Genomic DNA, 11,122 nt, shown 5'->3' with positions numbered 1-11,122 from the left:
CGAAGGTTAAAACCAGAGGTTGGAGGCTCTCCTTAAATGTAGACACAACAGCAGCAGTGGAAGCGGAACATTCATTGCGACCTTCCAGCAACACCGAGTAGCCATCAACGTATCTAAAAATCTTTGCAGTTCCCAAACCTGCTAGGCTGATAGACAGTTTTCGGTTGCAAAAGGACCGATAAATATTGCTCAGAACTGGAGCGAGGCACGAGTCGATACAGACACCTTGTTTCTGTAGATAAATAGAATCCCCCCACTCGGCGTAAGTAGAGGACAGATACAGCGACAAGAGTTTAAAAAAATTACCAACCGTAATGCCAGTATCGTTCTGAAAGCTTACAGCGCCGTAATTGTCAATGGCATCCTCTACACTTGTTATTTATTTATTTATTTATTTCACATACTTTCAGGGCCCGAAGGCATTACAGAAAGGAGTGGTACAACAACAAAAAAAATACAGTGCATAGTTATACAAAACAAGTTATATGATGGCAGAAAACACAGTTTTCTTGAAGTTCTCAACATCGGTAATGGCAGCGATGGAGGGAGGAAGGTCGTTCCAGTCAACGCTGGTTTTAGGAATAAAAGAATCATGACACAATTTGGTTCTCGAAAATGGAACATCTACTTTAAATATATGATCGGAACGGGATGAAATGTATGAAGGGCTCGAAAAAAGATGATCTTTTAACAGGGGGTTATGGTGATACAGTCTGTGGAAAAGACATAGTCGAAAACACTTCCGGCGCGAAGAAAGGTCTGGTAAGGCAAGTGTGTTTTTCATAGAAGTAATGCTGGCGTAACGGGAATAGTTAGTTAAGATGAAACGTGCTGCACGATTTTGAAAGGATTCTAGTGTGTTTATCAGCGTGATTATATTAGGATCCCAAACTGCAGATGCATATTCTTACTTTGGTCGTACTAATGTTTTATAAAGGGTTAGTTTTATCGGCAGAGGCGCGGTAGAGAAATTTCGGCGCAAGTATCCAAGAGTCTTGTTGGCGTTATTTGCGACATGTTCGAAGTGTCTATGCCATGATAAGTTACGTGAGATATGAACACCTAGGTATTTGTAGGAGTGAACTGATTCAAGTGGAATGTCGTGAAGAACATAAGTACGCTTGTTATCAGTGATGTTAGTGCGACGTGACACATGCATCGTTTTACATTTATTAACGTTTAGTCGTATGCACCACTTATCACACCAGTTAGATACGCTTGTGAGATCATCCTGAAAATAAATAGAATCAGTTTGGTTAGATATTTTGTGATAGATGACGCAGTCGTCTGCGAAAAGCCTGATAGAAGAATGAGAAATGCATTCAGGAATATCGTTAATGTAAATTAGGAAGAGAAGAGGTCCCAGTACCGACCCTTGTGGTACACCGGATGTCACAGAGGTGTGAGAGGAGGAACAGCCGTTAGCAAAGACATATTGAGTTCGATTCGTTAAGAAGCTTTTAATCCAGTTCAGTACGTTAGGGTCAATGTTAAGCATGCTAAGCTTAAGAATTAGGAGATCGTGGGAAACAGTATCAAAAGCTTTCGCGAAGTCCAAAAACACACAGTCTACATCAATGTTCAAGTCAGTGTAAGCAAAAAGGTCATTAGTAAAACATACAAGCTGTGTTTCACATGAAAATGTCTTCCTGAAACCTTGTTGTTCTGCTGAAATGAAGGAATTGGACTCAAGGAAATCAATTAGATGAGAGTATATGATATGCTCCAAAATTTTACATGGTATACTTGTGAGTGATATAGGACGATAGTTATCGGGAGAATGAGTGTTACCTGATTTTGGTACTGGAACAACCTTGCCAACCCTCCAATCGCCTGGAAGTACTGAGGAACAGAGTGACTGGGAAAAAAGCATTGAAAGCATAATAGAAGGGTAGGGTAGAAGAGTAGAAGTCCTTTGTGCGGGAGAGAATAATACAAATCATTGATGTGCAGTGAGAAGCACTGAAAGCCTTTCTTACAGTTGTCATTTAAAAATGTCACCAGTTGGTTAGAGCTGTTAATCATGTAAGGGTCGTCAATTGGTAATACCTTTAGCTTAGATTGCAGAAAGAATGCTAATGACTTTTGCCAGCACCCATTCTCAGAAACAGAAACATAAGTCACATAAGTCAGGATGTCCCTCCAGAGTCATCGTTTCTGAGAATGAAAAAACCACGCGAAAAAATAACCACGTGGTCTTCGCTGCCAAATAGTTGCGGTCACATCCTCGCACCCGGATATTGCGCTTCGCAATCTGAAAGTTCAACGGAATGATCGCTAGGACACACGTATCGTTTATTTCTTTGTAATACAGGGCACGAACAACTCTCAGGTACGGCGTCGCTGTGCCTGCAAAAAATGTTTCTCTTGCCTGGAAGCGGAAGGCGCAACTTTTCCAGTTTTTTTTTGCACGCACAACAGTGCTTTTGAACGTGGGAATACTCACCAGAAGACAGACTGTAAAATTCTTCCTTTACCATCTTTCATACAAAAAAATTCATTTGTCAGTCTCTCCGCGTCCCTTCCACTTCTGTTTGTGTTGTTCGTGTTTTTCTCCAGTTACCTTGTTTTCAAGAGGAACGTCAGCTCTTTCGCTTTCTCTTTGAAAGACCAATCCACAATTACCAATATAGGAACTGATGTGTGACAAATAAATTTCGTGTACACTGCCAGTTGCGCCTTTCTTGACTGGCCCAGTTCGTCATTATCTGCATTTGTGGTTCTTTTACTGTCACCCTCACTTCGCGCACTTTTACGTGGGAAGCTCCCAGACACCCTTAGAGCGTGTGGGGGTAGCGGTCTCGGACTCGAAGGAGATGCCCTCGATTCAGCGTGGCAAACTCAGCGGAGACCAGCCACCAAGTGACAAGAGGTTTTTGGGCGTTCGGTGCCCAGCTTTCGCTGGTCGCAAGCCAGAGAATGGGTCGGAGCCAAAGGTTCACAAAACAAAAGAAGGTTTATATAGCAACGAGACGATACAGATGATTACACAATCACTAGTACAGACACATACACAGTGATTAATTGAACAATGCAACACGTGCAAAGTTAAACTCGAGAGAGAGTACAATACAAAGGCAATATTGCACCTAAAGTGCACTAACGCAAGAGAGAGAGGTAAACAAACAAAACACAATTTGTTCACCGGGCACTGCGGCAGTCCGACGACCAGAGTTCCACGACGATGCCGTCCCGCAGACTGGCGACCGTTGCCTCGTTGGTCCTATGCTGGCCGAGTGGTGTTTTCCCGGGAGTCGAACGGGCGCGCTTCGATGAAGCTTAAACGGCGGTCCGGACTGACTTGACAGCGGTCAACGCCCTTCTTTTATAGGCTCGCTCTCCCGTCTGTTCGTTCAACGCGCCAGAGTAGGCGCGCACATACACGCAACATTTGCAGTGCTTTCTCCCTTCTCTCTTCTCACTGACCGCGCGTCCCCATTGGTCAGAGTCAGGAGTCGTTTCGCGAATGTTCCAGCGTGTTCTAGCGTGGTGCCGTCGTGGCGGCGTCGCCGACGTCCGAGTGCAGAGGAGGGGGACGTGACTTAGTGCACGCAAGGCTACGCCCTTTTCCTCCGGTCAGCAGAAGAACCGACTCGCATGTTCGAGAATCTTCGGCGGTGATTTTTGGATTGGAAAACGTTTATTGTCAGCACTGAGCCCTAGTGGGCATTATACTAGGTGGCTTCGAGCCCATGGCTCTTGGCGACCTAGTGAGCCCACTCAGTGGCCCGGACTTGCGTCAACGGGTCTGAGCTGGCCAGTATAGCCTCCCACCGCTCTAGAGAAGGGACTGGTAGTAAGTCCGCCGGTGGCGGCGCCTTTTTGCAGCTCCATAAAATGTGGTCATATCCGGCTATCTCGCCGCATTGTTTGCAAGTAGCGTTGTATTGTGTTGGATACATGTGTGCTAGTCTCGACGGGTTAAAGAAGGCTCGCGTCTGGAGCCGACGCCACGTTACCTCCTGGATTTTGTCGAGCTTTTTGTCTGGTGGCGGATAGATCCTCCTTTCCAGTTTAAACTGATTGGTGTATTCGTGAAATGATATGAATGCATCTCTCGTGAAATTTGGGGACTCGACCCGGCTCACTGCTCGGCTGACATAACCTCGAGCTATACTGTGAGCCAACTCGTTTCCCCTCACAAAATCAGGGTCCTAAGACTCGGCGGTGATGACTCATTTCCTCGGCGCACGCCGCGGCGGTGGAGAGAGAGGCACGCGCTCGGCGGGGCTTTCCTTCTCTCCCGTTGGGCTCGCGCCGGCGAGACGCCGTGCGCGCGGCGGTTTTTCTTTCTTTGTTTCTAAAATGCGCCGAATTTTGTGACATTTACATGAACGCGATAGGGAAGAATCTTGATAACTTGCATGGTGCTGGAGACATCATTTTCGTGTTTTCTCCTGGTGCCTTTCTTAAATTATTCAAAAGCTTGCGACGCAGAGGATTTGATATAGACGCTGAAATTTTAGTATACAGCAGCTGATTATATCTGTTCCCCATCGAACAATCGTTTGTGCCTCAAAGCTATCTCTCGCTTAATGACGACAGGCTTTTTTTTTTCAAGCAACTTCAATGCTTTGAATTGTATGCGGAGCTGCAAAAGCTTGTACGAGAAAATCACTTTCAATTCCAGGTACATAGGGTAATAAAAGTAACAAAAACTCGCATAAAGAGTATAAATATCAATTATTTTTTCTGTCATCCTAGGGTGAACAAAAGCATAAAATTCCACCCATGTTTTGAAACTAGCAACGCAGATGCATACGCAGCTTAATATACTTTAGAAAGGGCAAGGCGTGTTGATTAAAAACGTAAATAACAACACGGTGGCGCCGCCCTGGTTAGCTGGCTGACTATCGTGCTCCGTTTTTCACCTGCCCCTGGCCTGGTCCAGGGCCTTGCCCGCCCCTGGATTTACACTCCATCGCGTCAGGAAGACATCCGCACCACGAGGACACCATTCGCATCACGGCCCGCTGTCGAGCTGGCGCTCCAAGCGCCTCCAAAAATCTGCTGCGGCGCGGCGCCTCATTAACCCTAACGCGCCGCGCCTGCACCTCTGGCATGCAGCGTCTCACCAAGCCCCTGAAGCCGAGACCCACCCATACCTCGCCGGTGTCAACTTCTTCCGACGCGGCCGCCGCAGGGCCTACTCCAACCACGCTTACAGCCATGTCTCAACCGGCTGCGTTCAACACCGGCCACACCACCGCGCCCATTCCCGTCGCGTTCACCGACGCTGGGAGCTCCGAATCGACAGCCGCAACGCAGCCGGCAGCGTTCGTCACCGCCGCGGCGTCCACTGCTGGCCAACTCCACGCATTAAGGGAAGCCAAGAGCTTCGGGCCCACAGACGCATCGCAGTCGACTGCGTTCGTCGCCGCCGCCAGTGCCGCCGCACCTACTCGGACCACACTTCCCGCTGACAGCAAGTCCAGCGCCTTGGTACCTGCGTCGCAGACTGCGGCTCAGGCTGACGACACAGCAGACATGGACCTTACGGCGTCCCCGGTCGACGGCCATCTCATTCCGGCCCCTAAGGTCGGCTGGACCACCATCGGTGCCTGCCGTAAGCCTGCCTCCGCCACCCGGCCACGCACCGAGCTCATCACAGTTGGCATCCAGCTTCCCCCTGGCACCCCCAACCCCAAGATACCGCTCTACGACGTCCTCGCCGCAGTCGTCTCCGCTGCACAACTGTCCTCCGAGAGCAGTGCGGAGATTACCCTTCAGGCCAAGCCAGCCCAAAGCCTCGTCTTTTTAAAAACTCATTCCCCTCTCACCGCCCACCTCCTGCTTTCTATCACGCATCTTGAGCTTCACGGTAAGCCTATCACCATTAAAACATATGCCCCTAATCCTCCCATCTCATGCCTCGGCGTCATCCATAACGTCGGTGGCCACTTCACCCCTGATGACCTCATGCATGATATCGAATCATTCAAAACCGATATTCTTGCTGCTCGTATGATGGGCACCACTCAGTCGGTGCTCATAACTTTCGCTGGAACCGTAATCCCCCAATTTGTGTATTTCAAACGCGTTGCCTTCCGGTGCCGTCCCCATAAGCCTAAGCCTCCCACCTGCACCCGTTGTCTCGCTCTTGGACACCGCGCCCACCAGTGTCCACAGCACAGCGTTCCGGCAAAGTGCCGTCGCTGTGCTGCTCCTCTACCCGCCGACCCTTCCGCTCATGTATGTGCCCAGCCCTGGTGCGTTCATTGCCAGGTAAACACCCACTCCTCCCTCGACCCCACTTGCCCCTTTCTCCTCGGTAAACAACGCGAGTGTGCCAAAGCTGCGTACCTACGACGCCTAGCTTTGCGCCGGGCCACGCAACCCACCCCGTCTTCCTCCTCCTCTAATCATGAACCTCCGTCAGCTCCGGTCACGTCACCACCAGGCTCCTACGCCGCCAAAGTTAAAGGCTCCTCGGTTCCAGCGTCCCTTTCCAGCGTCTCTTCCACTGCACCACCCTCTCCATCCCTGACTGACGAGAGCCGCTCCTTCGACCTCCGGCTCGCTATGCTGGAACGCCAGCAGCGAGAGCAACAGCGAATTTCCCACGACCTGCAACAACAGATCCACGCCTTGACCCAAACCCTCCAGACAACCACCTCCTCTCTTACCTGCCAGCTTACCAAGCTAAATGAGCACCTTGCCACACTCACCACTCCCTCCTCCAACGCCCAGGTCGCCCCTTTGGCTGATCTCGAAACCACCACACAGGCACACCACACTCGCTTGGTTCAGCTAGAGACATCGGTTCTGCAGATTCTTACCACCCTCCAAGCACAATCCAAACAATTAGAATCCTTCACTTCTACGCTCCAATCCCTGCATGAGTCACGGCCCCCGGCCAAAAAGAAGGAACGCGTACCCTCACGGCTTTTGGCGAGGACCTCGAGGTTGTGCAGTGGAACTGCCGAAATCTGTGCCATAATAAGACCCCCCTCCACCAGTATCTACTCGCCCGCCCCTCCCTGCCCCATTTTCTCCTTCTCCAGGAGACCCGGACGGCCCGCACTGTCCCAGGCTACCGCGCCTACCATGCCGCTACGGCCACACCACTTGCGTCTATTTATGTACGTAGCGACGTGCTCGTGGAGCCACTTGATATCCCCTCCGTCCTTCTTAAATATTTAGTTGGTGTGGTCTATTACCACCCTTCTTCCTGCGTCTCACTCGCCCTTTTGTCTTTCTACAACCCCCCTGTTACCTCCTCTTTATTTTCCGCCCTGGGCAAGTTCCTTCACTCTCTTCCTTCTAACTCCCATCTCCTCTTTGGTGGTGACTTTAATGCCCCTCACACACTCTGGGCTACCCTCAAACCCGGCCGCCTCCTCCACTGTCTGGCCCAGGAACGCCACCTCACCCTTCTCAATACTCCTGGCTCCCCTACTCGAGCGGGCACTGCCTCACAGCGTCCCACGACACCCGATCTCACTTTCTCTCGGGGTTCGCTTTCATTTCACTGGCAAGTGACAGCCGAAACTCTTCTCAGTGACCACTATCTTGTCCACATTTCCACCTCTCTTTCCCACATCCCTCGAAGTCATCCGGTCACTCATACTGACTGGCACGCCTTCCGCGCTAATCTCTCCTCTGACTCCTTTCAATCCTACGACGACTGGACGTCGCGCATCACTGCAGCGCTCACGTCCAGTAGCCGTCGTGTTCGCTCTTGTCACCCAGTCCCAGACCCAGATCCTCACCTACTCCGTTTATGGCGTCGCCGTAAACGTCTTCAACGCTCCTTCCGCTGCCAACCCCACAATGCCCAACGTTCTTCCCGGATCACTGCTCTGCGGGCCGAGATCGTCGCCCACTGCGCCTCACTCGAGCACTCTCGTTGGAGTGCTCTTTGTGACCGTCTTGACTCTGCATTGCACTCGCGATCCACATGGTCTCTGTTCAAATCCCTCCTTGGCAATAAGCCTGCCCTTGCTCCCACTCTAGCTAAAGCCCTCACTCAAGGAACTCCCTCCGATGTTTGTGATCAGCTCGCCTCTCTCTATCTCCCGCCCCCTCTGGCACCCTCCTACCCGGTGTACTGCGGTGGACCTAACCCCGATCTGGACCAATCCTTCAGTCTCCGGGAGCTCGAATCGGCTCTGGCTGCTAATGCTACACGCTCGGCTCCCGGTGAGGATGCCATTACATACACCACACTTGGCAACCTTCCTGACTGCGCCAAAGAATTCCTCCTTAAAACCTACAATGATGCATGGGACAGCGGCTGCCTGCCCAGCTCCTGGACCTCCTCCCTCATTTCTATGATTCCAAAGCCGGGCAAGCCTCCCTCTCCCTCTAACCTCCGCCCAATCTCCCTGACATCATGTGTTGGTAAGACCCTTGAGCGAATGGCCCTGACTCGCCTCTCTAATTTTCTCGAGGCGAGGGAGTTCTTCCCTCATTCTCTCATCGGCTTCCGACGCCACGTCTGTGCACAGGACATGTTTCTAGTTCTCCAGCACACGTTTCTGTCACCTACCCCCACTCAAATTCACGCACTTGTGACCGTCGATGTTCGCAAGGCCTTCGACGGTGTTTGCCACGAACACATCCTTTCCCAACTCTCCTCCCTAGACTGTGGCTCCCGCATGTACTGTTATATCCGCTCATTCCTCTCTAAACGTGTCGCTCGCTTTCGAGTGGACACCTATCTGTCCGACCCCCACAACCTCACCCGAGGCACTCCTCAAGGTGCTGTTCTCTCTCCTACCCTTTTCAATCTTGCTATGGCCCCTCTCGCCTCCCAGCTAGCTGAAATTCCCGACCTGCATCATATATTTTACGCCGATGACATCACTCTCTGGTGTTCGTCTGGCTCTCCCGGTCACGTACAGGACACCCTGCAACGTGGCCTAGATCTCATCGACTCCTTTCTCACCACTGCTGGCCTCTCTCCTGCTCCTGAAAAATCCGAGCTCCTTCTCCTCAACCATTCCTCATACCAGCGCTCACGCAACCAATTCGTCTCTCTCCACCTTTCTGGCTCTCCCATTCCTGTCGTCACGCAGTGCAAAGTTCTTGGCTTTCCTTTGCATGCAGCCAAGAACGTGCAAGCCCTCCACCGTGCTGTCACCACCTGCCGCTCCGTAACTCACCTCCTGCGGCGCGTGGTCACTCGGCGCTCAGGTCTCCACGAGGCTTATGCGTGCCGAGTTGCCCACGCGCTGGCCCTCAACAAGGTCTTGTACTTTGCACCCTACGTTTCCTTCAATCAGACTCAACTTAACGCTCTTGAGACTGCCCTTGTGGGCCTCTACAAGGCAGCTCTCAACCTCCCTATCACTACCTCTACTGCAAAGATCTTTGCAACAGGCCTCTTTCATCCTCTCCGTTCTCTGCTCTCTCTCCATCATGACTCGCAGATTGCCCGGCTTTCCCTTACCCGTCAGGGTCAGTGGTTACTGACTCAAGCGGGTATCTCGCCCATTCCCTGCGCCCCGTTTACCTCTCCTATTCCCACCCCGGCTCCCAATCTTCGGATCCTCCCCCTTCCGTCCAACATGTCCCCCGTTCTGCACGCCGGCCGTCGTCATGCGGCCGCACAGCACCATTCCCCTCTCTTTGATACCCAGGGTGTAGCTTACACGGATGCCTCCTTCGTGGCTCCTCGAGGTTCCTGCGGCTACGCCCTATACCACCCCACCTCCCCGCTCCTGAAACTCACACCAGCGGGCCGTTCCTACGCCCTCCGGATGCATTGTCCCTCGAGGTCCTCGCCATTGCGCATGCCCTCCAGTCATTTGCCCTCCTTCCCTCTCTTCAAGAGTACACAGTCTATTCATACTCACAAGCCGCTATACACAACATACAGAAACGCACCCTAACCCCTTCTCTTCAACAGGAGGTCGAACGAGCGGTCTCCTCTTTGCAGCCTTCCATCGTTTTCCTCCGCTAGGTCCCTGGGCATTCAGGGATTGACGGCAATGAGCTGGCTCATCAGCTCGCCCGTGACACACTTTTCCGGGCACCGTTGATCCCCTGGCCCAAGCCCTCGGAGGACGGTGGGAGACTCACCCTTCGCCGCACCATAAAAGAAGTCTACCTCGAGCTCCGCCTCGACAAACCCCTTTACCCTCCCCGTCATCCATCACTCACAGTGTCGGAGGCTCGCCTTCTTCGGCACGTTCAAATGAATGCAATCATCACCCCGTCTCGCCTCTTTCTCTATCGCTATCGATCGGACCCTTCCTGTCCCAACTGCCCCTGTATCTATGCGGACCTTGCCCATTGCCTCTTCTATTGCCCGGCTGCTCAGCAGTCGGGTTCCAACCCCCCACCTTCTTTATCCATCACCACCTGGCTCGACTGGCTTGGCGCTGAAGGGGAGGAAGAACAGCGACTTCTGGTCGTCCAGGCGGTCGATATGCTCGGCCTGTAAATTTTGGCCGAATAAACGTCTTCTACTACTACTACTAACAACACGTAGTTCTATCCTTTCTCGTGTCTAATTCAATGATTATTTTTATTACTATTTGGTCCGCAGCGCACCAAAACTTAGACCATCCACAGAAGTTTGTGCTGCAATGTTTTTGTAAATTCCAATGCCAGGATGTAATAAAAATAGGTGGTCGCAGGAGCCTTACTCAGCAACAAGAGCGCTTGTCTCTGACATTTTTTCCTAGCTGCTGCTTATTTATCGAAACCCTGGGCTGAAGCATCCACCGAAACTGAGGAAATTTCTGCGCCTCCAATATTTTTTTTTTTTGCATACGAGCTACTGCCAGCTGTCAGTGAAAAATATTTGAAGCGTCGCAGACTGCAGCGTCGCAAGCTGTTGGTTGCAGATTGAGAGCACTCAAGTCTTCAGTTTTAAGCCCTTAGTTGCGTGCCAACGTTTGCAAGGTATTTTTTTCTTTATCCTGCGTCATAGATGCCTCCTTTGTATGCTCTAGCTTTTAAAAGGAACGATTATTAGTTTAAAAATCCGTTTGCACCTGTAAAATTAAAAAAAAAACATGCGCTGGCAAAGCGAAAAGCTGATTGTCCCCGTAAATACCTGCGTTAAGTAAAGCAAACTAAACATTTTAAAGACGATAAGGATAATAAATAAAGCAAAGTTTGAGCACGGCTTTGTAAAGTTTTGATCTTGAAATATACTCAGGTCCCCTTT

The 11,122-nt window shown here is 51.2% G+C and overlaps 1 protein-coding gene across 1 annotated transcript in view; it reads left to right on the top strand.

Annotated features, from left to right (window-relative positions):
* The first annotated feature begins 5,148 nt into the window (after window positions 1-5,148).
* The window catches only part of LOC149326439 (uncharacterized), a 448,784-nt gene continuing 442,810 nt past the window's right edge, over window positions 5,149-11,122 (top strand). The window contains exon 1 of the mRNA XM_089565066.1: window positions 5,149-6,271. Within this exon, the coding sequence (XP_089421192.1) occupies window positions 5,170-6,271 (1,102 nt within the window). The 5' untranslated portion in view covers window positions 5,149-5,169. The remainder of the gene's footprint in view (window positions 6,272-11,122) is intronic.

This window comes from Amblyomma mixtum, chromosome 10 (genome assembly GCF_055824585.1).
Source record: "Amblyomma mixtum isolate Tamu chromosome 10, ASM5582458v1, whole genome shotgun sequence".
In the NCBI taxonomy this organism is placed as follows: domain Eukaryota; kingdom Metazoa; phylum Arthropoda; class Arachnida; order Ixodida; family Ixodidae; genus Amblyomma; species Amblyomma mixtum.
The sequence above is the reverse complement of the archived record's forward strand: the minus strand, read 5'-3'. Positions and strand labels throughout refer to the sequence as shown.